Source organism: Nyctibius grandis, chromosome Z, assembly GCF_013368605.1.
Source record: "Nyctibius grandis isolate bNycGra1 chromosome Z, bNycGra1.pri, whole genome shotgun sequence".
Classification (NCBI taxonomy): domain Eukaryota; kingdom Metazoa; phylum Chordata; class Aves; order Nyctibiiformes; family Nyctibiidae; genus Nyctibius; species Nyctibius grandis.
This window is the reverse complement of record NC_090695.1, coordinates 18,012,530-18,040,470: the sequence shown is the minus strand read 5'-3', so window position 1 is coordinate 18,040,470 and position 27,941 is coordinate 18,012,530. Positions and strand designations below refer to the sequence as shown.

Sequence of the window (27,941 nt, the reverse complement as noted above, 5' to 3'; positions counted from 1 at the left end):
CACAACAGAATACAATCTAGTTTGGTACTGAAGTAGTTTTAATCCCATGACTCAAATGCACTTGCAGAATGCGACATCTTCATTCCTCCTGGGTTCATGTTGACTCTGCCTCCGTAATTCTAGGAAACAGACCAGGTACTAGTTTAGAATCATTAACACTTTCAATCATTTAACAGTAAAAGTCACTACAAAACAATTTTAGCTTTCTGCACATGTGTGTCTAAATGTAATTTGAACATATTTTTTAAACAAGTACAGAAGCTCTTTCATCATTAAGCTTCTACACATAAGGCTTTTACACCCCAGTGTGAAATTAATGCACTTTAAATCGACCCCAGATTTTATCAGGTGTGGGGATAATCCTTCACAAAATTCAAACCCCAACTTTTTCTCTTACCCCACACAAACCAGTTCACACAACTTTGGGGGAAAACTTCCTTCTCCATTTCTTATTTAAGAATGACTGCTTTACTTTCCCAGCAAAATCTTTTTCCTTTGGAACATGGATGAAGCCCAGTCATCTATAAGATTGTCCCAAAATAATGAGATAAGAGCCTCCAACAGATCCCTCTTTCAAATTTGTAATTTGATTATCAGATGGCCCTTTCATGCATTCCCCTTGAAAGCGAATATTGCAAAAACACAAATGTTACCTTTCTTCCCCAGGAGAAATGGCATCAGAATCTTTACTGAACACTAGATGATACAACCCTCTCTTTCAGTAACAGTATAACAGCAAAAAGCAGCTTTAATAGTTAATTTCAAGGAAAAAGAGGGCTGACTACAAATGTGCAGTTTCTGTCAGTGATTCTGACATCAGAAGCTTTGTCTCATAAGAAAGGAATTAGAATATGATTATCTCCAACTCAAGAGTTGGTGCACTGCATGTATGTGATTAAGAAGGCAGTACTCCCAAGGCAAACAGATAGATTTCCCCTGAAACTATTCTATTCACAAGTATATTGACTAAGAGTCACAGTCAGATTTGGTAACTCAAAGGTCATAAAGGACATGAAGGACAGACTTAGACCTAGAAATAACAGATTTCATGAAATGCTGGGAGACACTCCACAAAGGTTGGAGATGTGTATTTGGAAGCAATCTAGACTCAAAGGTTGACGAGATCCACCTTTGAAAGCAATCTATACAAATTTAAAAAGTGTCCTTGAACAGGCACATTAAGAAAGATTCACTGAGGCTGCAAGTGTGAGAACAAAGCAGAAGTTTAAGTGTATAACTGAGGTCTCGTAAACACCCAAAGAAAAAAGATTCGGATCTGACTAAGGAACTGGTTAGGCAGGTAAATACGCCAAAACACACAATATTTTCAATAATTATGGTATGGAAAAAGATAATTAAAGGAAGGTCTGAGCTTGAACTCTAGCTTCAGACATTGTGTAAGCAGTGAAAGTAACTATTTCTCTTGTGGTCTCTAAGAGAGTATTAACATTTGGAATGCAACTGAGACGTGATAAAGTACATACAGAAGCAAGAGGTCATGGAAAGGCTTTTGATGAAAGCATTCAAAACCAAGTAGATAAAAGTAAGAAGTACCAAATATCAGTTGGGGAAAAAAAAAATCATTCAGAGTAAAAGTAGGCATAGAATTTAAATCCTAACCTAGTGACTGCAGAGTGATTTGAAAGCTATGTCACCTAAGCTCATTTACTTAAGCTGTATTTTAACATCTAGTATCAGCAACACTAAGAAACCAGAAGGCTCCTCCTCAACACAGACTTTAAGAACAATTTTGACATGGATTAGATCAGGGCATTTATCTAGCTATAATTAGCTGAAGTTTTTAGTCAAATTAGTTACTTGATTGAGCAATTAATAACAAGCAGTGATTGTATAACTAGCAACTATTTGCTCCTGCTCTGGGTGTGTAGTAGAGAAACTTCTGGAACTACAGCCTTCGCGTACATTTGCTCAAACCTCTTCTTCCACAGAGTAATTCTTTACACTACAGATCAAGCCTAATGCAGCTATTAAGGCCACACTGTAGGAGTCCAGGTCAAGCAAGCTGTCCAAAATTAGTTTCAGAAATACTGAGCGTTTTGAAGATGTACAACTAAGATAAGGGACACAGTTACAGTCAAAACAGTTTCAGTGGCATTACTCTGGACATATAGTGCTAAACACACTTTTATACTGAGACAAAGTTCTAAAAGCCAAGACCTCCAGTTTGTTTCCAGACTTACCTTTTGGGTATTAACTGATGCAAAGGCTCTTTCTCCTGAAGAACTACAAGCAATTTCTTCCAACCAAACAGGAACTTCCTGCTGGGCCTACATATTAGAGAAGTGAATTTAGAGACTTTGACGGCTTTACCAATTCATATTAAGAATTCCATAACTGTACCAAAGAAACAATAGTTGCTCAGTACATTAAAGTGAAATCCTAAAGAACAGAGAAAGTTAAGCACTAAGATTTGAAACTTACCTCTGAGAGCACTTTAACTAAAGATTGTGCAAGATGGACATCTGAACTGTTATCAAAGAAGCAAACTGCTTTGCCTATATTTCCACAACGACCAGTTCGTCCAATTCGGTGTACATATTCTTCAATAGTGGGAGGAAGATCAAAATTAATAACATGTTGAACGTTTTCAATATCCAGACCTCTTGCTGCCACTGAAGTTGCCACAAGAACTGGACGTCTTCCAGAACGAAAATCCTGAAGAGCTATTTCTCTCTCCCTCTGCTCTCTATCTCTACAAAGAAAGCAATGTTTAGAATTAATGTCTTAGAAAATCTGCAGTATTATTTAAGATACAAGTTAAAAGGTCATGATTCATGGACGAAAGTAGTTCTCGGGGCAGGGGGGGAGGGGGGGGTCTGGAAATCAAACAAGAACCCACACACTACCAGTTTAGGTTTCCTGAATTTTTAACTGATTAGCAGTTAAGAGACAGCAACTATTTTAACCTAAGTCTCTAGAGAAATAATTTTTTTTAAAAAGAACCAGAGATAGTCATGTATTGAACTCACTGCCTCCCTAAGAAGGCCCATTTGTTTAACCGATTGTTTCTCCATGCCATAGTCAGAAGTGCTTTTCCTACTGCTTTGTAGCAGGGAGCCAGAATAGCAAAGATTAAGTCTGTCTAGACTCCTGCACGGGCTGTTTTTCAGATATACTAGGAAGTGTGGCCAGTCAACAGTACAGAACTTGCCTTTTGTTTATCATCATGAGAATAAAACAAGATTTGCTCTGGGGTCTGCATTTTTAAAGAATATTTACAGATTATCCACTACTTAAATACAGTAGATCAGCATTTAACTCATGTCCTTTGTTGTCCAAATGAGAGAACAAATTAGAAAGCTAAAAAACAGCGTTCATTTGAACCTAACATGGGACATTTAGTGAAGTCTGGTATGACCACTATTGCAGAGAAGCGCAACTACCCTAACTTCAACTCAAAAACCTCAAGTGAATAAAAAAATCAGTTAACATTCACAACTGTTTAGCAGTTATCCTCTTTGTAAGTATACCTTAACTCACAGTGTAATAATTCTACAGAAGTGTGTTAAAAATCTCCTCCCACAAGACAGGTTGTGGGATAGCAATTCAGGTTAACCAAGAACAGGCAGCCAGATCTTCTCAAAATGACCCCTCATACATCTGTAAAGCTGACAGGGTACAGGACATACACAAACATCTTGTATCTGTGTACTAATATCATTTTAACCCATCAACAACCTTGATATTCTGAGGTCTGTCAGAACACTGCCCAAAACATCATTTTACTGGCAAGAATTCAAGTCCCTTCCTCTTATCACAAGACAAAAAACATTGCAAAATTACATTTTTCATGTGCTACAGTTCACTGCGACTCTCAAGATTCAGGTTTTTGTTCTACATTTTGACAGACAAACACCACAGAACTACATTCCAGCTTATCACATAAAAGACAGACCACCTTTTTAGATGGGTTTAGACCTCGAATTAGCAACTATTTCAACTTGTTTCTCAGCATTTGTTCAGGTATGCAACGCTAGTGAGTAGACTAAACACACAGGTTAGAAGTATCTTCTCTTTAGATCGATCTCCATGACAATGGAGACAAACACATGTCCACAAACACATCAAGGTGGCAGAAATGACAGCATCAGAAATCTGTACGGTACATGACTCTACTTATCACTTTGAGGAAGCCTGTAAGACAGAGTGCAAGGTCCACAACTGCCACTTGAACTTACGAATATCATCTCACCAGTTAACACCAAAAGGTCTGGTTTTGGCCACAAAACTGATGACAAAAATTACATATAAACAACAACTGATTCTACTGAATTTATTATATAATGATTTTTTTTTTTAGCAGTAGGCATAAGATCCTCCAGTTCATATACAGCATTTGAAGTGTGGTCAACCAAAAAGATGTATACTCAGCAAATGCTGTGAGAAATGGCCTTCGGAAACACTACATTCTCATTTGGGCAGAGCTGCTGAGGATTACAGGGCTATCTGAAACAAGGCAAGCTAAGTCACACAGATATGGCCAAACATGAAATCTCAATAAAAGCTTCTCGTAAGATACAGTATTTAGTGACTTTCACTTAATACTATTACCTGACTTTCACTTAAAAAATACTTACCCATGGATGCTAGTGGCTGATATTCTTTCTTGACAAAGAAAGGCTGCAATGTAGTCTGCTTTTTTCTTTTTGTCCACAAACACCAGGGTTCGTTCATGACCTATGTTAAACAAGAGTTCAGACCCACTGGAGTTTGAAACCTGATGCATTTTCACTATTAACAGTTGCAGTTACTTATATAAACACCTAATACCAGCATGGGTTTTGAATAGTCTTTAAGGTATGATTGTAATTTCTTGCCTGCATTGAACTAATTCAATTAAATCCATCAGTTTCTAGATCAACACAGAAACCTAGGTGAAGACAAATGCATTGTATTTTTCTCCTCAATAAAAGGAGAAAGTGAATGTTGTTCTTTGTGGTAAGTATGCACTCCCTTTCTACAGCACGTGGCTAAAAGTGGCACACCATTCTGAGCGCTGAACAGCAAGGTACACAGACCATTATTTAATTCCGAACTGCCTTCTGGTTTTCAGCATTAGAACTTAAGATATGTTCAGAGCAAAAATGGAAAAATCCCAGCCATTAACAAAACATAGGCCCAAATGTTCATATAAGAAGTTTAATACACCTGTAATCTGGAGATAATACTCCCAGATGCTGAAGTATTGTAATTGACCATATAAAGAAACTAACCATCTGGGAAGCTTGTCTGCTAGTACTCAATATGCAGGAGACCTTGACAAATACCAGTAACACAAATACACCTAAAAACCTAGAACTCCCCAACGTCTGCTTCAAGCTTCCATCAGTAGTCTTGTAAAGTCCACAACACATGTAACAGAATGGAACCATGACCTGGTCAACAGCAAGAGCACATGTTCAAAAACAAGCAATTTTGTCTTCCCTGGAAAACAATTAGCAATAAGGAAAGTTACCTATGCTTTGTAGAATTTCTATCAGTTTATCCCTCTTGGAATACTGAGGAACCTGAAGAATATTTTGCTGAACATCACTGCAAGCTCCACCCACACGTCCAACAACAACAAAAAAATAATCTGTTTTCAAAAATTCACCAGCCAGCCTTGAAAAGAAAAAATTGAGTAACATGAAGTCTATTACACAGCTTATTTTTAAGATCAAGTAACTTATGTTTAAGCAACCCTCGCAACAAATACTTGCATCATTCCTCACAAGGCAGATGATGTAAGTAGTCACGTGGGCATTTTTCAATTCTATGTGCATCTTTCAATTCAATCCTACTTAAAAGAAAGGCAATGCATCTCCCCAACAGCTGTCAGTATTAACTGACTGAATGGGAGAAAGTAGCCTATCCCCCTCTTTCATTCAGGACAGTCAACTACTGAAGATGTCTTCTCCCTGCCTCAAAAAGATCTTTCAGGCTTTTTGAAGGCCAGAAGAAAGTTGTCAGGATTTGACTCACTGAAGTACCAACATACTTCACTGCAATGGTCTGATGAGTTTAAATGTTCTCAAACTGTAATATGCTTACTGGTATTTTTTAGTGATACTGTCACAACAGTATCCTTACCACAAAAGCCACCAAAATTATGTCAACTGCTCAAATTGAAGTTGGGACTCCTTTGATTGAAGAGTGAGTATTCAGATGCCTGTCTCTTCAAAAGTGGAAAATACTGAATAATTTCCATTCACCTACAGCGAATGGGGTGTTTTGTTATGTTACTCCCAGGCTCAGCAACCCCATTACCATCTGTTGAAGACAGTCCTCTCAGAGTCTGGAAAGTGGAACTTTAAGGGTAGTGAGTAGTAGAGCTGCAAGATATATCCTACATCAATTTGTGGAAGCTTTAAAACTACCGAAAAGAAACAGCACTTATGCACATAAATAAGGTTTGTGTATTAGAAACGCTATTGAGTTAAGCAATGTCTGGTTATATTACGTCCTGGTGCCAAAGACTGCTCTACCAGTGCTGCTTGTGAAACAGCAGGATCACTCTTTTTGAGCTTGCACAGATGTGGTGGGGGTAGTATGAGGACAAACTGGGGCAGTATGAGGACTTCTGCACAAGTGCAATTTAAAAGCCTTCAGACAAACTTTGTAAGTTGCTTTAGAGTCCCCACCTAAATTAAGCAGTTGATCTATGCAAGTTACTAGGAGTTCTGTTACTTAAAAAAAAAAAAAAGCAAGTGTTCAGTAAGGAATGTTAACATCATAGCTTTTAAACATAACGAGTGCCCTTAACAACTCTTCAGACATTTAGCTCTATACAAATACATCTTCAGATATATTTCCATTTTTACTTTACTCACCTCTGAACTTCTTCAGGAAAAGTGGCACTAAACATTAGTGTTTGACGTTTGTCTTTTGGTGGCATGCTTGAGTAAGAAATCAGCTTCTTCATATCTAACCCAAAACCCATATCAAGCATGCGGTCCGCTTCATCTAGCACCAAATATTTCACATTATGCAAACCAATCTGCAAGTATTTCAGTGAAAGAAAAACTGTATTGGTTCACTGACAGTATACACATATAGAGTGTCCTAATTGCCAAAATCCACCTTTTACTTAGTTCTTTCTAGTAGAAGATAATTATTCACAAAGAAAAGCCTATGTGCACTATGTTTTATTTGCATCTCAACCTCTATTTAACTTTTTAATCTGCACTAATTCTAATAGTATGCATACACTGAAGTGTTTCAGAACTTGGTTCAGCAATGTAAACCAAGATAGAGCCTACAGATCGACTATGATTCAACACACCTATTTTCAAATTATGTCTGAGTTTTAGAAAGGTTCTCTCATAAAACCCTTGCACATTCTCAAAAAACTCCTTGTTCTGAAAAAATTTATGTCAGAAAGCATTATTATGGACATTACAACTTCACTGTTACTGACCAAGACTCTCATTTTGACTAGAAGCCTGACAACTGCAGAAAGCCAATGTCCAGTTTATTACCAAGAAGTGTTTTTCCAAATTTCATTTGTCCAGCGCAACATCACTGAGCCACCATAGCAACTTCAATTTTAACTTACAATGGCTGAAAAAATACAAATTCAAATACAGTATTACACCTGGAGTTTTTTGTATTTTGAATAAAATCAGTATTAAAACATTCAAAGAATAAATATTAGCATGTTCCAGACAGATACAAGCTGTTGTAGCAAAACAAACAGAACATCAAGTGAAAATCAGCCACGGAATTTTCCACGAGAACTAAGAGAAGGCGTTTCATGTATTGAAACCATAAAATTTAATTGCCAAGAACACTGCAGCCAGTTTGATTTACACTGGTATTTTCCAGCAGGCCCTGAAAGGGACTGAAGAGATCTGGACTCACACTACTCTTTCAAAAACCTCATGGTATTTTGATATTCCAAGAAAACTTCGCTTGTATTTTAAGTAAGTGCCTGTACAAAGGCAGCATACTGACTGGTTTTCATGGCTCCAGCTTTGCTTCTATTGAATATAAAGAATGAAAACCGGAATGTAAAAAGCTAAGTGTTCAGGGATTTTTAAGATCTTACTGTCTCTCTTCCAATGATGTCTAGAAGCCTTCCAGGAGTGGCACATAGTATATTACAGCCTTGCATTACCTGACGAATTGAATGGCCTGTTTGTGTACCTCCATAGATCACAACAGGCCTTATACAAGTTCTATTATATAGGGGAAAAAAAAGGATAAATTATGTAAGTATACACACAGCACTGTTTCACAAAAACATGTAAAAAATCATCAGCTCTACCATAAATCAGCTTACTTAGAATGGTTCAATTCCTTCACCATACAGCACAGTTTATAACCAAAAGCAGGACCCAAGACCAGAAACTCACTCACTGTAAAGCTCAAAGTTCCCATTCATACTAAATAATAAAGGCTGCACAGGTGGCTTACTTGGAAAGAACACTTCATTTCACCTGCATTCTTCCCTCTCCCTTCAACTGAGAGTTACTGGCAGTTAAGAGCCAAAATGGTGCTAGATATTGTCCCCTTTTATACAGCATACTTAGAAAAAGCAGAACCACCAAATATATGCTGCCTTTGAGCTTCAGAAGTAATCTCTCCACACCTTGAAAGGACAGTGTGAAAAAGAAAAAAATACACAGGTGGATCTTTGTAAAGCAACTAATCACAGTGGCCATGCAGCGTGCCACTCAAGCATTAGAATGCAAACCCATTCAAACGCTGACCTACTTAGCGCTCTCCCTACTAAGGTTTTTGGTTAGATCTACCAAGTAGAGCTACATCAGATCATCCTCTCCTGTAGAAAATGGTCTCCACAAGCAAGAACCGCTTTACACAGCTGAAGAGCAAGTTTACAAGCCTATCTTTATAACCTCCTGCAAAGGCTTTTACACGCATGCAACGAGTACCTTCATACTCAAATTCAAACTGCCTATTCTAGAAGATACCAATTCCGCTTTACATGTAACAACGGTGAATCAGATAAACCTGGTAAATTTTTGCCAGGTTTAATTGGAACTTTTCAGAAAGCTTTAGTCAAGAATAAAAACAGGCTGGACTTGTAACATTTCAACATTTATCCACTATCAATTAACATATGTATTTCGTATACCTATTCGTGAACTAAACCAAAGAGCTTAAGAAGATCATGGATCTGAACTGAGCAATATGCATGCAACTCTTTAGAGGCAACAGATTCACACCCTGATATTGTTCATCTGCCCCCCAAATGTAGGTTATCTTGCTTTTACTGCAGGGCAGCTGTAGCAGAAACTTTCTACATTCAAAAGCTATTTTACTATGAAATAATCTGTATCTAGTTTAAAATAGCATAATTAATAGAACTAGCTACATAGTTAGAACAGTTTTAGAGACTAAGAAACTATTCTTAGTAATATACTTAATAAGCAGATATGCAAACATGATGGTACTTCCCAAAGGCAGAGGCAGCCTTGAAGTATTTTTGCTTGAACAAAGGCAAGTCTAATTTAGCCCACCAGATTTTTGCACTGAGGATGTTCTCCATTCCACCTCCTAACAGTAACAAGCCATTACAGACAAGATTTAATTGTCTTCCCGTGCACCGGTGAAACCTATCACTTAGCAGCAAAAAGATCACTGGCAAAGTAGTACAAATGTACTCTCACACAACATCCACAGGCTCAATGACAAGTTTAGACTTTTTGTCCAGTTTTGAAGAAGCAGAGCTAAAAGAGCTTGCTTGAGCTGTGAAATTTCTGTCAAAGACCAGAAACACTAGGAAGTACAGAGTTAGTAGAAACCATCACTGAAAGTTAACTAAAAACCCCTAACATATACCTCTATTTCTGTCAAGACAAAAATAAAAGCAAGTATATATTACATAAGGCAAGCTACATTTAAGTTACTTCATTTAAGAAATTTAATTTTTCTCATCAGTAAAGATGATGTGACACAAGTTTTGTACTTATCTCCTCTTCAAGCTAGAGTAAGCCTCTCCACCCCTCTCCCTCCCCCAATATGAGGAAGATTAGGAGTTTAAATCCCTAGCTATACAGTAAGAAACCTGCTAGACAGTATTACCATCTAGATTCAAGTGTTTGTAGTCATTCAATTGGCACAGAAAAATTTTTGAAATTATTCATGAAAAAAATAAAGCACTGCTGATTCAGACAACGTAGTAATTGATACCAGGCAACAGCGCAAAAGCTTACCCAAAAACAAATTTCCTTGCTTCTAGGAAGATCTGATTTATCAGTTCTCTAGTTGGAGCGACAATAATACATTCCGGTTCTTGCTGCTCTTTAAAGCTACTGGCAGTTACTCCTTCTTTCATCATGTTGGCCACAATTGGTAGAAGAAAAGCTGCCTAAAAAAAAAGCATCAGTATTTATGCTGTTTAATCTTAAAGGTTTCAACAATCACAATAAAAGCTGCATATCAGTCTTAAAGCTAGAATGATACAGCACTCCATCAACTTCAAGGAAATCAGACTGCCAAAGAATTGACCTGAATGCACTACAGAACATTGAAACTTATTTCTCCTTGTTTAGGGATGAAAGCTGTCTCTATGGACCTAATAATGCAGGAATACAGTCATGCACTAGCTAACTTCTGGGTTCTTCAGGCAGTTCCACACATCATGCTGACATACACTGATAAATTATGTACCCCAGGATCAAAACCCCTCCTCATCATTTACTTACAAGCTTTACATTTCATCAGTAGATCTGTAAGGTAACCACTTATCACCATTCTCCACACTACTACAACAGCAGATCAGTTTGCAACACAGCCACAACAGCGCCCTTACTTCCATGTAAGACTAGTTACTCCCAAAACAGAATCTGTACAGCAGTCCCAAAAGCCTTCAGAATAATTATAGCATAAGCTTTGGACATCTGCCCCTCTGCAAACAGAAGAGGTTTTTCCAAAACAAGTAACTAATAAGCTACACAAAAACAAAGCTGGAATTCCACAATATACTGAACAGCAAAAAGCTACACTTAATTTCCAAATATTCTCACAGAGACCTGTCAGTGGTTAGATTTGGGTACATTAGAGAGTTTAACAAGCTGAGACAACTGTCAACTTAGTATCAACTCTCAACACTGTTCCACGATTAATACTGAATCAACTAAAGCTAAGTCTGGTACAGATCAGATTTGATCAAACCAAGGATGACAAACCAGTACGACACACTGTTACAATCTGGCATAAGTTTAAAAAATAAAAAAACCAACCACCAAACAAAACTAAACACACATACCAATGCAAAAAAAAAAAAAAATCCCAACACAAAAACTCACACAACACAGAAAGAAACCCCAACTTTCAACTGCTGAGTTTTTTCTCTCATCAACAGTTTCTATGACTGCCTATACTTCTGAATCTGTATCTGTAGCCCTGAAGATTGGCCTACTGTATCAAGACGCTAGCTCACTGAAATTAAAAGAAATTCAGCCCAAAAATGTGACAACTCATCCATCATTCATATCTGTGTTTAATACTACACCTACCATTGCAGTGCAAGTCAAATCATTAGACAAGGTGTGAAGCATCTAGTGTCATTTTCATTTGGAAGAGTGAGGCATCTACCTGAAAGTTCAAGGTCACACACTGACAGTAGTATTAATACTACACAAAATGCTTACAGTTTTTCCTGATCCTGTCTGGGCACATGCCATTAAATCCCGTCCTGCCAGTATAATAGGAATACTGTACTTCTGCACTGGAGTAAGTTTAGAGTATCCAGCTTTAGCAATGTTCCTGTTTAAAGTGTGACACAGGTTAGCTTCTTCAAAAGCCTGTAAAAGAAAAAAATATTATTGTACACAGCCATAGAAGTTAAAGCTTTAAAACTCAGATGCTTACCACAGGATACAGACATCCAAACACTAAAAAGTATTAACTTCTGAGGGAGTCTCACCAGTCATCTAGATTGGCAAGGTTCCTACAGGTAAAAGCCCCAAAGGTTTCTTCAACCTGCTCATGCCATTCAAGTAAAGTTGTTTTTAGGACAGTAAAGGCCTTCAGCTGGTCTTACTAGCTTTGAGAGAAAACTGCTCAGAAGCCATACATCTGGATTCAAGCAGGTAAACTCACATCATGGCATGCTATGAAAACTAATTCTTCAGTTTCATTTCATGTAGGAGATACATACTTAGTCTCTGTGCTAAAACTAATATGCGTAGCAAAAGCAGTATCGCTATCTAGGACCAAAAAGCATCATACATGACAAAATCATTTAACTTCAGTGAGAAAACCTTTCAGAAGATGGATGCGGAAAAAAACTCTCCATCTTCTCTTTCAACACAGGTGCTACTACTCACTCTGCCCTTCTTCCTCATTCTTCTCCCTAAAAAGAACCTTTTTTTTTTAAATACTAGCCACCTGCTACATAGTAGAAGTTATTTATTACTTTTAAACAGTAAACTGCAGCCCCAGAAAACAGGGCTAGAAAATACTTCAAAACCACCTGTCTGTCCAAATGAAAATATTGCAACAGCTATGCATTTACATTGTTAAAGGTCCCCCAGTAACAGACTTCAACAAGATGACTCTAGCAGCCTTCCCAGACACTGCTGCCAAAGACCTCTTTCTTTCAAGATCTGAACTGGTATTTTTCTCCAATTTAAGGACTATACTTCCTGTCCATCCAGCGCTACTTTCTCTGGGCCATTTCTGTAGTTTGTCAATGTTATTTTCAATTCAAATTTATATCTTTCAAATGGGCAGCATCTCCTTCCAACTTAGTACTGTCTGCAAGATTCAGCATCTTTAACATTTTCATTAGCAGTGAATATTAGACTCGGTATACACGCTTGCAGAATCACACTCAACGTAAATGCTGAGATTAATGAGTTCACTAACCAGTAGTGGTGCTGGAGGATCAACTCCTGACACTTCGACAACGTTTTCATCATACTTGTCAAAATTAATTCCTGTCTGATAACGTGCAAAGATGGCTTGTTCATCATCAGGTGGAGGAGGGGGCACATAAGTCACTCTTGGACCTTAAGAACACAACCACTCAAGTTTATGAACAATATAAAGAAAACTTTTAACTACAACTATTTTAAGTACAAAGCTATTGGAGTTAAGTTCAGTGGGATGTCATTTAGACTTCTCTCCATTTCCCGGGAAGGCAAGAAATTTCATACATGAATTCTATTAGAATGTAGTTTTATACTACTACGCCTAAAACTCACAAATATAGTCAGACTTCCGTAAAGCATTTTCGTCTCACATTTGCTCTAGGACCTTACTTTGAAGAGCTACTCACAAAAATTAAATTAGGCTCTACTTTACCACCATGCAAAAACCAATTCTACCACAAAAACTCATTACACTGTAAGTTATCCTATTCAATAACAATGCATTTATTAATACAGAAGGATAAAATGAATCTGTGTACATTTACAGTTCTATATTCCTTAAGGTATTTTTCAAGATAATAAACTCAGAGATATAAAATTCATTAGCTGATGCTCACTAAAAGGTTAGCAGTGGAAGCCGTTTCACACGGAACTCAAATGAGGAAGGATCGGGAACCCAAATTATTCATATGAAAGTCAGGAGTTCACTATTTGTCTTTTTGCATTTCAAGAGTAAGAGAAAGGCAAATAAGGCTCAAGTCATTTGCAAAAACCACTACAGCTAAGTAAACATTCTAATAGAGTGTCCCAACTGACACTTTCAATACATATCAGAAAGTCATTATTCATCGTTCATTTCAACCTGATCTCCTGCACATACAAATAATGAAATTCTGTTTACTAACTTGCACTCAGTAAACACATTAAGCCTGTTTTCCAGAAATAGTATCCCAGATACTACAGCATCTGAAACTGAGAAGCTACTCTTCCTTCACAGTTTGCTTTAATGACTATCATCCCTTAGATGCCTACACTATTGCCATTTAAGTTCTCTTAACACCTGTGTCTCAAGTAGATAATCTTTTCCATTAGAAAGAAGAAACAGCCAGCAACAGAGGAATTCTACAGCATCCCATTCCAAAAAAACTTAGTCTTTATTTACGTGAGAACAACCACTGCGTTGCCCAGTAATTTAAAGATGAACAAAGTTTAAACATACCAAGTTTAATGGTATATGCTTGGCAACTCACGTTACATGAACAGTTTTGATACGGTTATGCATTTACCCATATCGCTACCTTCTTTTTTACCCAATTACTTCCAATAACTTTATTTTCCTTAAGTTAAAAGCATATTAAAACTGGCATGTTACTTGTGAAGAAGCTACTTACCTCTTTCAGAACCTATTTCTTCATTGCATTCTTTGTTAGCTGCTGTTAAAGAAAGCATTCCAAAGTTAATTGCTTTTATGAAAAAAAGCTCATTTGAGAGAAAATCTAAATAAGAACTTTAATGAAAAATTCCTAGAGGTACTTAGAAAACTCAGCTCAGTGAGTCCTGATACGGTTGGTACAATGGGTGGAAATATTTAAGTAAGCAATAAAGGCTTAGTTTCAAAAAGCCAGAAGACAAAGGACCTCGCAGTAACAACATGAAGGAATTAAACCCAGCATCTTGCTGAGGGACTTCACAACCAGATCTGGTCCTTACTTGACTCATAGTAAGTCCCCTATCACCAAATCAAATGTAATCATCCCAGATTATGAGATGGCCGTCACAACACGTCTAAGTAAGATAAAGCAAGTAGTATTTAAAGACAACCAAGAGGAATGATCCCTCCTAAATCCAGTATATGCTTTGAAAGGGAAGATATAGTTATCTGTATTCACTTGAGATGAATCATGAGCAAAAAATGCATCTATAACAAGAAATTAAAATGCCACAAAAATGTCAATTTTATAACCTTGTTTTGTTACCTCTTAAGCGAGGCTTTTCCCCTAAAACTGATAAACAAAATATTGTGAGTTACAAGGAATTCACACATGCTTATGGTTACAGCAACTCCGTTTTAAGAACCATTCAACCTTTCCATAAAAACAGGAGATGCTTGTTTTATGCTACATAACCAACTTCTAAATAACTAAAGAGCCATAGCCATAAACTTCAGTGTCACAGTAATTTTTCAAGAGTTGAGAGAATTTAAATCAGAAAACTATGCTGTTATTTCAATAGCCACACACTTGTAACATCCACTCCATGAAAGTTCTGATCTTGACATCCACGTATTGTGTGTGTGCTGCTTTCATTATCACTTGAAAAACAGACATTTAGAGTGAGGAAGTACCAAGATGTTTTACATATGTAAAAACTATTAAGACCAAGCTATTAGCAGCAGCATTTATAGAATCTGTTTTAAGTCCTTACTCTTACTATACATAAAACAGAAAAAGCCTTAAACCTAACTGGTAGTGTCTAGCTACTCTGTGCAGGAAGATGCGTTGCTCATTTCAAAGATGGGTAAAAAAAAAACCCTTTAATATAAGGCCCCCCTGCAAAAGAAAGGAGGCTGGAACTATAGATAAGGGGCACAAGACTGAGTAAAGAGGAAAGACAACAAAAGCTGTTAACAGGTTCTCTACTCAAATGTGCAGCTCAAGCCATTCATAAAAATCATACTGTGAGACTGACAATTTTAAGACCATTACCACAGAACTACAGTGACCCTGTAATGCCTCCTCTGCCCTCCCTCATCTGCATTCTTCCTCACTGCAGCAGTGCAAGCATAAAAGAATAGCATCAGGGCAGCGTATTAACCCGATTGCTCATTCTCAACAATACCAAATTATTGACTCTAAACATTAATACCAGTTCGAAAGAGGCAGCCAGTACTGTGACTTGGATCAGGAATACTCTCTTCAGCAGAAATACTCTTAAGCAACTCTGTAAAACCACAGCTTCATCAAGATGGTGACAGAGAATACAAGCAAAGATGCAACATACAGTGTGTGTAATCACTTCTAAGTACTTATTTTTCCATCGGAAGATATAATATGCTTAACGCAGTACCTTTAATTGCAAAACGGGTAACTGTTTTAAGAAGAGCCAACACAGCCCTACCCTCATTTCCTCTACAAACTATTATATGGAGACAGCAAAACAGCCTAGCAGTGCTTGCCCTATTCCTTCTCTAGATCCAGATACATTCTCTTACTATAAAAGGATATACTTCCTATGCACCAGACTACTCTTTACAAAGAATTATCTTTCCACATGAACCTCTATACAGACTAGTGCAAATGCTGCCTGCCAATATCTGTTAACATTTTTTACATACTAACACTTCACACAATGGTCATGAAAAAGCAGGGAATCCTGAGTTAAGGATGCAGTTATGTCCACTATGAGTATGAGCATGTTGCCTCTATAAACACCTAAGTTTCTAAAAATCATTATTTGAAGTAAAAATCTGAAAAACTTAAATTTTAACTAAGTCAAATAGAGGCAAATCAATTGTTCTTTAGCTATTAAGGAGCACTTCCAAAAAACGCATACTAATAATTGTATCTTTTCTACAGTGAAAAATTATTTTACCAGTTTCACACAAGTTGTTCTTAGAATGAGAATATCAGCCATTCACAACCCATTACACTAGCTTAATGGTACTTCTAATTTGAATTATAGAACTTTTGTGACTGAGAGGTTACTATGCTCCAGGTAGCACAACACATAGGTTACACGTTACAGCAGCCATCCATGGCAAAGGAAGACAGGACCATGAGGGAAAAAGCCTTTGAAGACAGCAAAAAAACCCCAACATTCGAATGAAGTCATCAAGAAGAGCTGGCCTCTCCAAGCTACAAACCCTGCTTCTCAGCCTGGACAAACCTAAAACAATACTTCCCTTTATAGCAGCGGTGAAGAAGTCTAGAGTCAGAATTTCAAATCTGAGCAAGTTCTTAAAGGCTCGCTTTGAATTTCAGGTTTAGCACCTCTGCTTCACTGTGTGTTAACTGACCCAGTAGCAGCAGGACCAAGAAAAAAATTACAGAAGACAAAAGCTTCGAAAATCCAATTACTAAAATTCATCAAAGTTACAAACATGTCTTGTGTGGGTATGCAAGCAAGCTATCTAACATTCACAGTAGGTTCTTAATTCATACAGGGAGAACAATCACAGTGACAGCATTTAGCAAAGCTAAGAAGGTGTTGCATTGCCACAAATCAGCAATGAGGAAATATGAAAGGTCCAGCACCCAACTAAAAAGTCTCACCTGCATCACGTCCAAATGCTCCTCTTCCTCTAGAGCCATGAAAAATGCCAGACTGAGGTCTGTCTCTCTGCTCATCTTTAATACCTGTAAGTAATACACCGTGTAGTGGATATAATGTCTAAAACTAGTATAATGAAATACTATGCTTAAAGCTGATACTATTTACTCCAAAAACCCTACAGTGCAACAGGCCCAACAGATTCTTTACAACTCCAACCTATTCTTGTATTATTCCCAGCGATACTATTTTTCAAAGACGCCATCCATGTTTTGTAATACGGCTGAAGAACAGAAGCTATTTCACAGATCTCATCTTTATACTTGTAGTTCTCAGGGAGCAAGCAAACCTGGAAAGAATGACCAAATGTATGTTGTTCCCACAGAAAACAGTCAATATAAAAATCTTACTCTCACTTCGTCCAAAGCCACCAAGAAATCCTCTAAAACCTTTGTTTTGTGTACTAGAATCTTCTACAATGTTCCTTTCTTGAAAACCTGTGGCACAGCATAGCACACAACAACTTAGTTTGCCCAGTTTTGCATGTGTAGATCAAGTGCCATGTATTTGGCAATTATTCTTCACAGTCCTTACTTCATGAATTCAGATAAAAAGCAAAATAAAACTAAGTGACTTGCCTAAACATATGAAAAAATGAAGAGAAGAAATATTTTTTGCCAAAAAGTATGACAAGAAGAGTCTACTGCTGTCCTGTAGTATTGCTTCCTGCAAGAAGTAAATCAAACATTAAGTCTTGAAGTATTTTACTTTACATGCATATAAGCTATAGAAGCTACGAAAGTAGCTCTCAGTTATGATGCAGAAAGTAACTCTTTGGTTATGATGCAGACCAGTTCAGTCCTCTAGTTCAGTCACAGGACAACTGACAGCAGTTGTACCTTCTCAGTTTTCATAACCAGTACTGGAGAGCAAGGTAGTATTGCAATTGCTACCTCCTCTGGAGCAAGGATTTGAAAACCTGCCTTTCAGATCTATCAATATCTATTTTTTTATTACTCAGAACTGCTTATTCAGTTGCTTGGGACAGGCAGTGACAAGTACTTAGTGTATTTTTATTTCTAACACCCTTCCCTAGTCACCCTCCTGATGGGGAGGGAGAGGAAGTAAACAGCCACATGCATAAACAAGATATTTCTCATTTTAGATTGGACAGGTTTAGGTGTTGTCCAAGATCCAAGCAGCTGACTTATATCATCATTTACTCCTTAGTCCTTGTTCTTCAACTGAACACCTGTTCCATCATCTTGTAATGACAAAGAGCATCTTCTGCTAAACGAGACCAAGAAGTTCTCCTACCACATCCTCTGTAGCTCCTTCCCCAACAATGCTTGGTGCATACGAATTTACATGTCATTTCAGTTTTCCAAATTAAAAAAAAAAAAAAATCACATCTTACAGGCTCACAGGCAAATGACAACCTAGATAAAAACATCCATAAATACTACAGACCTTAAATACAGCTTGTGAGTACTTTGCAATTGCCAAGGAGTCTACAGCAGAACTGCTCATAACCATTCCGCAGCCCCACCAGTGTTGCTGGCCTGCTTAGTCAAACAAGTCTAGCATTCCTCTACCATAATGGGCATCAATCCAAGAGATGCAGAAATGGTGTACAATTTTTTGAAGGAATAAACATAGTAACTTGTGGCTCCAGAACTGATCTGCAAGTCAGAACTTTTGCTAAACATGCACAAACCAGGACTAGAGCTTCATAACCAGTCCCACTTACAGCCATTGAACTATCTAGACAGATGCTGCATGATAGTAGCTTCCACTGCCCTATGTGCTTCTGATAGTACCTGGTGGAAGCATACGAGGCAGTACTGCCAAACTGCCAATTATTAACCTCTTCAACGTGCACTGCGTACAAGAGTGGCACTCGGCATTATAAGCATGAAGAGGACAGGGATTAAATACTGCTTTATGGATACTAGAGAAAGCAAGCTTTCAGGTCTTCCACAGAAGAGCACTGGTACACTCACTCACACGGCATATATGGAAATAACCAATATTCAGTTGCCTTTTATACTACGTTATAACTCAACAAAATTATCAGAAAATTACCCCTCTCCAGGGTGAATGGAGTCAAAGCAAGATGCAAACAAAACACTGATTTTAAATGTAAAGTCCTGCCTTCTGGCAAATACGATGGGGTATTTTATGTCGTGCAGTCAAAACTAAGGGGTGATACTGAGTGCCTGCCTTATGCAGAAACAAGGACTGGTATTACCCTTCAAGTCATAAGCACTCATTTGTCTCTGATACAACAAAACTGAGTACCTGAACATGGAAAATTTAATGTATCAAATATGACTAGCCACTAGAATTACAGACACTCCAGAAAGTTACCTCTGTTTCCAAAATCCCTTCTGCTACCAAATCTACTCACTGGTTGACATTGTCTGTTCAGACATTCATCAGTATCTGTTGAAAAACAGATAGATATAGAAAAAAAAAGAATCAACATTCAAAGCTATCTTTGACTTCAGGATAGGCTTTTGGTTTTGGGCGAGTTTGGGGTTTCTTTTTGTTGTTGTTTCATTTTTTTTTTTTAAACTCAACAGTAAGATTACAGAATCATTCAGTCTGAAAGGGACCTCAGGTCTGTAGTCTACCTCCCACTTAACAAAAAAACACCACGTGACAAAGGTGTCCTTTTATAAGACAAAGAAAATGAATTAACATTACAAAGCTCAGGACCAGTGTGCTACTATTTTCCATAAGGAATAGCACCACTCAGCAACAGTACTGCTACCAACACAGTAAAAAAAAAAAAAAAAAAAAAAAAAATCTGAGTTTCCAGAATCTACTCAGACACCAGTTGCAAGGTCCTCCATTCTAAACATTTCGTCCAAAAGGAAGCCTTAAACACCCCCAAAACTACAAGTTTTAACCATGCAATCCTACCTCTACTCCTAGAATACCCTCCAAAAGGATCCTGCATATGCTCACTTCTGTTAGGTCCTTCAACAGCACCTGGAAAAGGAAAACAAGAAAGTAAGGCTTTTGACACCATCTCCTGTACATCCTCATATACAAACCGATGAAATATAGCCTACATAATTGACAATGAGGAGGACTGAAAGTAGGTTGAATCACTGGGCTCCAAGGGTTGTCATCAGCAGCACAAACTCCATCTGGAAGCCAGTTACCAGCAGAGTATCCCACTGAATGACACTGGGGCCAACAGAGTTTATCCTCTTCGTTCAGAATCCCGATGATGGGACAGAATGCACCCTCATGAAGTTCGCAGACATACAAAACTGGGACATAACATAGGGCTGTGTTTCACTCAGAGGAAACTCAAAACATGCTAGAGACATGGGCAGACAAGAACCTCCAAGTTCAACAAAGAGAAACGCAAAATTCTGCACCTGGGGAGGAATAACTCCAGGCATCAGTACACACTGAGGCCAACCAGCTGGAAAGCATCTTTGCAGAGAAAAAAACCTGAGGGCTGTAGCGGATAGCATATTAAACATATGCCAGCAACGTGCCCTTGCAGTAAAGACCAACAGCCTTCTGGGCTACGTCAGAAGGAATGTTGCCAGCAGTTGGGTTCAGGTGGTCCTTCCCTGCTGATGACGCCCTGTCTAGAGTGTTGCATCCAGTTCTACACTATCCAGTACAAAACAGACACTGACATACTGGAGTGACTCCAGCAAAGGACCGCGAAAATAGTGAAAAAACTGGTGCATCTGTCATACATACGAGTTGCTGAGAGATGGAAATGCTGTGCCTGGAGACAAGGCTGCTCAAAGGATCTTACATCTTAACAGAAGTGAGGAAAGATGACAGAGAATCAGCTTCTTTTCACTGATATCCAATGAGAGGACAAAGGGAATGGGCACAAATCGAAATACAGGAAATTCCATTTTATCATAAGGAAAATCTTTTTACAGTGAGGGTGGTTAAACACTAGGCACATTGCCCAGAGAGCTTGTATATTCTCCATCCCTAGAGAAATTCAAAACTCAGCTGGACAAGGTCCCGAGCAACAGGCTATAGTTGACCCTACTCTACACAAGGATTTGGACCAGCCAGTCTTCAGACTTGCCTTCCAACCTGAGGGATTCTATAAAAACAAGACTCTCTATTCTACAATATCAAAGTCAAGATCAGGTTACACCAGCAACCACCATAAAGATATGAAATCTGAAATTAAAACATGAAGTCTACAAAATTCCATGATGTGCAAGTATATAGCACATCACAGAAATGGACTGTTACTGTCTTCCTTCCAAGTTAAAAGTGCTTAACATAACGATACAGCTATCCCTGAAAAAAAACTAGGTACTAGTACATTCCGCAAGAAGAAAAACACCTTAAAGAAGAGATCACTTGTATACACAGCTTGTCAAAAAGGAAAAAAATAAGCCAGATCATGTTTGGTAGGTTACCAAGTCACTCAGTCAGGAAACTTTGCTGTTACAATGCTAAACAATGTGTTGAACTGCTGCTTTCATAGTTTGAACGATGTTCAGAGTTGTGGCTCACTTGGAAGATTTAAGTGAGTAGCTTGTAGCAAAGCCAGTGAAAAAGATTCTGATATTCATGTTTATATGTAACATGTAATAAGCAGCAAATAAAAACACCTTACCAATTATTTAAATTGATATTTTTGTGGTTTACCACAATATATTGTCTTCCATTGAACAAGCAGATTTGCCTTTAAAGGGGTGAGGACTTTCTTCCCTTTATATGCCATCCCAACTCATTCTTATTCCATCACTCCTCTTCTGCTGAGATTCCCACACCTTGAGCACACTAAGTTAATTCAATATTCAAAGTTTTTGGAAAGCACATAATGTGCCAACAAAATACTTCATCAGTAAAGCATCTGCTTTAGTAAGTTCCTTCACCATGCTGCCACCTGTGTTTACTGTCTCTACTAATGAAAAATGTTGGGACAAAACCACAGATTTATAGACAGCAAACAGGACAGAATGAATAACCTCTCTTTAATCAAGTCTGCTACTCTTAGCACTTACACAAAATCAACTGTAGACTGCACTGTTACTTGCCAACCAACCTATTAAGATTGGGAAAAGTATAGCAACTTTCACAATTATCATTTCCCTACTATGCAAATCATTCATGCAACTCACGTCTATACACGATTGCAAGCTAATTGGTCTTACAGGAAGCCTGCAAGTACCAAATGCTAGTGTTTAATTCACCACTGTTATCATTTACCACTCTAAATTTACTAATTTTCAAGCAATATTTGATAGATTAAGAGTACTAGAATGAATCCTTTTTTCCAACTCACTGGAATTAAAATCTAGCATTGCCTCAGCGTATCCTCGAACAACAGCTGTTAGATCCACTGATTTCCTCATCATATGCGTTCACTCACATTTTTCTACTGTACATGAGGATTTAAAAACCTGATTTCAATCCATTCCAGAGACATCCACCCTCAAATCCTGTACACACTGAATAAATGTTATTTTAGCAAGACTTTTAATTCTGGTTTTGGCCAGGGCGGGTTTTTTTTTTTTTGAAGTACCAAAGGAGTATGAAACAGGAAAGAAAAAAGTTCCTTCAGAACTGAAAATTCAGAATAGCTAGCTTTTAAAGAAAGTTTTGTGTTCATGAAAAAGCAATACAAAGGACTAATCCATTTAAGTCAAAGTAAAGCTTTATAAAAACATAATTTGCAAGTATGCAACATTACTTTCAGCTTATCTTCATTGTAAGGATTTACCCAAGAGTACTACTACTAGATATTGTTTCAAGGAAACAATATTTATTTTCAATGCAACTGTCAGACAGGACCTCACCAGAACTGCTCAATATTGCATATAGTATTTATTTTCAACACTGTTCATGTTTAGCACATCCTGTTTCAGAAATGCTTGTGAGGTAGGACCTACTGACTCTCACTAGAAGTTATATGCTGCATTCAACATGTAACTGCAGTAAATAAAGAAGGGCTGAGTGTCAAAAGGAAAGTCTACTCGTCATGTTACCCGTATAATTTGATGTTGCTTCGTCCATGGGGGACACATGAAAATATCACAATGGTAATACTGTGGTTTTCTTTAATCGCCTGAACTGTTCAAGGGATCACCTCCCCCAAACATCAGTAAAATCAAAAGTGCCTTTCACATACCGAATGAGCCTACACTTGGACTGAAGGCAGATGAGGGGCCATTTTGTCTTCCAGAGAAGCTAGCCTACAAAAAGAAGAAAGGCACATCATGTTAACCCCAGGCAAAGCAAAGTACATAAATACAAATGTAGTCACTAAGTCTTGCACTTGAAAAGTTGCCATTTGCACCTTCTGAAATGCAGTCTCTCAGACTCTTCTATTCACTTCAGTGTATTACACTTCAGTATACTAAATGGCATACTGTTTGACTCTGAATGTCACCAAAACCACGTTACACACAGCTGACATGTGGAGTTAAGTAAGTTTATCTTGCCTTCTGTCACTGATTTATGGAGGCATCAGCTTTGTCACCTTGCCAGCAAACATTCTAAGCCTTGAATATAAGAAACATTTATTGTTCAAAACAACACAATAATCTTTTGAAGTATTCTTCTCTTCCAATCTTTCAGACTGTTTGTAGGGTTTTACTAGAGGACGCTTACAGATTATCTTAAAAGGAAATATCTGAAATATGTCAGTCCCTGTTCACTTATTCAGAGATTCAGATACTCCATTTGAAATAATTCAGAACAGCACCTAATCTTCACATTTTACTGTTATGGTCAAGTTTTATTTCCAGCAAAGGCCACATTTAACTTTCTCCTTCTTCCTCAAGGCTGAATTTAAATGCCCATTAAGACCAATGCCAACAATCAAAGATTCATTACAGATTCTCCTCAAATTTACTGCAGTTGCTTCTGACATCAACATTCACTCAACAACACCAGAAGCAGCAAAACATTATTCTTTTGCTGTCTGTCATCACACTCCTGTATCTTATCCTCCATTTCACAGCAAAGCATTTTGCCGCTATGTAAAAAACAGCAAAATTGAATAGGGACAATTTCTACACAAGATTTACCTCAGAACTAGGCCTGACAGTAGGTACCTAACATCACTGCAGTTCTGCTATGAACTCCAGAACTGTATTTTAAGATTCTTCTCAGCTGCTGCCAAACTCTTGAGACCATTAAGCTGCACACAGTTTAACAACTTAAATGCCCACATCTTGACCTAACTGTAGCTCTTCTCCTGCCAGGAATTTAACTCAGGAGTAACTTCTATGAGCACCCTTTCCCAGTTTCCAGGTTTGCAAACACTGTACTAGCCCAGCTCACTTGGGGAAGGGGGGCAGGAAAACAGAGTGGAGGCAACTTACAGAAGCAACTTAAACAGATCTGAGAGGAAGCAACAGCTCCACCTATTTCTGGATATATGACAGCTTCCTGAGAGCTTGGGAAGGAAGACTGGGAACTATCCAGACCTGGAATACAGCTGCTACATAATCCCAGCCAGGATCCATGAGCCTCTTTGCTTTTCTTCCCTAATTTAAAACACTTTCAAAACACACAGCAAAAGGACTGAATCCCTTTACAGAATACAGTGACCACATTAACTTATTTTAGAAGACAACCACCATGATGAGACCCACTTACACACACGGAGCTACAGATGCAATGAAGTCGACTTGGTTTCTGTACCCATTTAAGTCTGCTTGAAAGGTCAGATTCCCATTTTCTAAGACTGCAGTTTTCCAAGCAAATGAGTCCATGTAAAAACTCACTGCTATCAAGAAAAGATGAGGTTCCATTTATTTTCTCTTTACCAGCTTTGGTGGTCAAGGCGATCTAAGCCATTTTTCCATCACTGAAGAGTAGTCTTCAGGTCAGAAAATTAAAAGAGCTCACAAAAGTATACAACAAGCACTGCTACCTGAACAATAGAGCAGCAAGCAAACTGTTGGTGGGGAGGAAACCCCCTCTCTTTAGTAACAGTGAACTCCTATAGCAGCCCCCATATTTGCAAAACCACACTGGAAATTATATTCAAAGTCCTATCTACAATCCTCAAAGAGGTGCTTCCTACAGCACCTATGCATTTAACACCATACAGTTTGGGAAAACATGAAGTGTAATGTTAACTGAACAATGGAGATCAGTTGATAGAGTCACCCATGTTCTACTTGCTGCCCTGGTAGAAAGAAATAGCAATTCAGTGAGTGCCAGCAGAAAGAGATGGCAAATAGAACAACTAAAGGGACATCAACAGCACAGAGAGAGAAGTTACAGTCCACATACAACCCACAGCCAAAAACTACCACCAAAAGACATGATTCTGCTAGCCCCCAATAATGCAGTTCCACCACTGCTCTTTCACTATTCAATAGACAGTAAAAAGGACCATCAAACAAATCCGACTTGTGCAATGAACTGCACCCTACTAAAACCCAAAAACTAGCGATCTGTTCTCAGTTTATCTTACAGCTTCAGAAACACTAGATCTGACATAGATAAGGGGAGAGGAATGCATCAGAAGGGAAAAAGGGCAGCCAACAGGAACCTCCCCTTTCAGTAGTGACAAAACTTCACTTGCATATCCTTTACAACTGATATGCAATTTTAAGTTTCCATGCTATGTAAGTTTCTGCTACTTCCCTTCCAGCCTCTGCTGGTCCACCAGCCTATCCACACAGGTACTCAACTGTTGGTCCATGTATCATAATTAATAAATTACAAGTGCATGACACTTTTATGCCACATACTTCTTCAAAAAGTACACATCCTCTCACAACCCAATGCAAGGAGGCAGCACCAAGCAGCAGCTGGAAAAGTAGCACTAATTGGCTACACTGGCCATGCCCCAGGACCCTCCAGCAAGATAAGGCACCTCAACATTCTGAGAGACTGAAATAGCTACCATTTGTTAAGAAAACACTGTGTTTTCAACACACAAGTCAAGGCCAAGTTCCTCCAGGTGCTTCACGAATCACAGGAACAGGGGACCAGTGCCCACCAGCCACCTCGGCCATAGGGCAGGGAGTGGAAGGAAGGGGAAGAGAAGCAAACTGCTACAGCCCAACAGTTACCACCCCATACCTGTTCAAGGGCTGGGATGATTGGTGATGGCTCATCCCCCATCTCTACATTCCAGTCCTCTTGGTTCATGTTGTGCGCTGCCAGATCTGCTTGCTAGAGACAGAACACATTAGCAGTGAGCCCCTGCCTGCCCTCAGTGGGTCCGTGCACCATGCACCCGCACAGGGGACACCATTGACCCCGCCTATCCCAGCACTCACTGTCCCCACCGCCACCCCCACTCCATCGGGGAAGGGAGGAGGAGATTCTCGCCTGCATGAACGAGGCGCCCAGCCCTGCTCCTACCTCCTTTCCGCAGCGACGGCAGTCCACGGTGAAGGAAAATGACGCCTGTCACCTAGGCCTCTTATAAAGCAGCGCCACGTGCACCCCCCTTTCGGTCACGTGCCTCGCCCGCCAGCCAATAGGAGCGCGTGTGCCGCTGCCTGTCGCTGGGGCAGCGCGCGCCACGGGCGGTGAGGCTTCCGGCGGCTGGGGCCGGGAGGGGCCGGGAGGGGCCGGGAGGGGCGGGGGAGCGCCGCGGAGCGCCTGAGCGGAGGCGCTGGGGCGGCGGGCCTTTACCCGGCTGTGGTGGCTTGCCCCGTGGGTGGGAAAGGGCGGGAGGTGGTGCGTGGTATATCTCGCTATGGCGTGTATCGCGGTGTGGAGCAGCGGTGGCCTCGGGGTCAGTCAAGGCGCACGTGGAAGGAAAACAGGCTGAGAGAGTTGGGGCTGTTCAGCCTGGAGAAGAGAAGGCTCTGGGGAGACCTTCTAGCAGCCTTCCAGTACCTGAAGGGGGCCTACAGGAAAGCGGGAGAGGGGATTTTTACAAGGGCAAGTAGTGACAGGACAAGGGGGAACGGTTTTAAACTGAAAGAGGGTAGATTTAGATTAGATATTAGGAAGAAATTCTTTAGTGTGAGGGTGGTGAGACACTGGAACAGGTTGCCCAGAGAAGCTGTGGATGCCCCCTCCCTGGCAGTGTTTAAGGCCAGGCTAGATGAGGCTTTGAGCAACCTGGTCTAGTGGAAGGTGTCCCTGCCTGTGGCAGGGGGGTTGGAACTAGATGATCTTTAAGGTCCCTTCCAACCCAAACCATTCTATAATTCTATAAAAAGGGAGCGCAGGACGATGCAGGTTCACAGTATCTGGGCACACCTGTGCTTCGGTGATGATCCTGCTTGGCTCTCTGAGCATCTCAATATTACTTAATTTCTTCATGTATGACTCTTATTAAAGTATGATTTATTTTACAAACATCTAATAAAAGTGGAATCCACTGTTTGGCAGAACTTAACTAATATGTTAATCATTCTACTGCTGTTAAGGTTTAAAGCTGAAATGGCTATTAAACAGATGACAGACGCTCTCTATTAACCCTTTTCCTCTCCCCAGAAGGGGAAGAAAAAGAGAAAAGGGAGAGAAGCTTATGGGCTGGAAACTTAAAACAGTTTTAACAAACAATAACAATGAAAAAGTATAATAATAATGATGGAAATAATTAAAATATACAAATACATACAAAACCAAGATCAAGGTCCCCTCTGATGACAGTCACTTCATCACTGATGCTGTGATGAGTGTTGCCTTCGCTACAGAAATGCTTCCTCTTCTCTCCCTGTGAGACCCACCAGTGTTCCCCCTCTGCCCTCTGTGACCTGCAGGACATTCTGTTTGTTTCTCCTCACACCGGCACTTTTCCACGACGATCCAGGCAGCCTGGCACAGGCTCAGCAAGTGTCCGAGTCTGCCCTCTCATCCAGACTGACCTGAAGCAGGGTGGCCATCTGACCCACT

The 27,941-nt window shown here is 39.2% G+C and overlaps 1 protein-coding gene across 1 annotated transcript; it reads right to left on the bottom strand.

Moving 5' to 3' along the window:
* Nucleotides 1–38: 38 nt before the first annotated feature.
* DDX4 (DEAD-box helicase 4) lies at nucleotides 39–27,931 on the bottom strand. Its single transcript, XM_068422178.1, has 18 exons — nucleotides 27,914–27,931; nucleotides 26,166–26,258; nucleotides 23,251–23,314; nucleotides 20,040–20,108; nucleotides 19,482–19,556; nucleotides 17,522–17,608; nucleotides 17,114–17,197; nucleotides 14,234–14,275; nucleotides 12,838–12,980; nucleotides 11,619–11,771; nucleotides 10,179–10,333; nucleotides 8,048–8,177; nucleotides 6,831–6,997; nucleotides 5,477–5,622; nucleotides 4,599–4,698; nucleotides 2,443–2,713; nucleotides 2,202–2,288; nucleotides 39–119 (listed from the first exon to the last, which is right to left on the bottom strand). The coding sequence occupies exons 1-18, from the start codon at nucleotides 27,929–27,931 to the stop codon at nucleotides 39–41; spliced, it is 1,965 nt and encodes a 654-aa protein (XP_068278279.1).
* Between the last annotated feature and the right edge of the window lie 10 nt (nucleotides 27,932–27,941).

Excerpts from the sequence above, each read along its gene's own strand:
- DDX4 (XM_068422178.1), bottom strand. Across the intron at positions 20,109-23,250 it reads TCCAAGTGTAGGCTCATTCG|GTGCTGTTGAAGGACCTAAC; the intron begins GTATGTGAAAGG and ends TTCCTTTTCCAG. Across the intron at positions 8,178-10,178 it reads GCAAGGAAATTTGTTTTTGG|AACTTGTATAAGGCCTGTTG; the intron begins GTAAGCTTTTGC and ends CCTATATAATAG.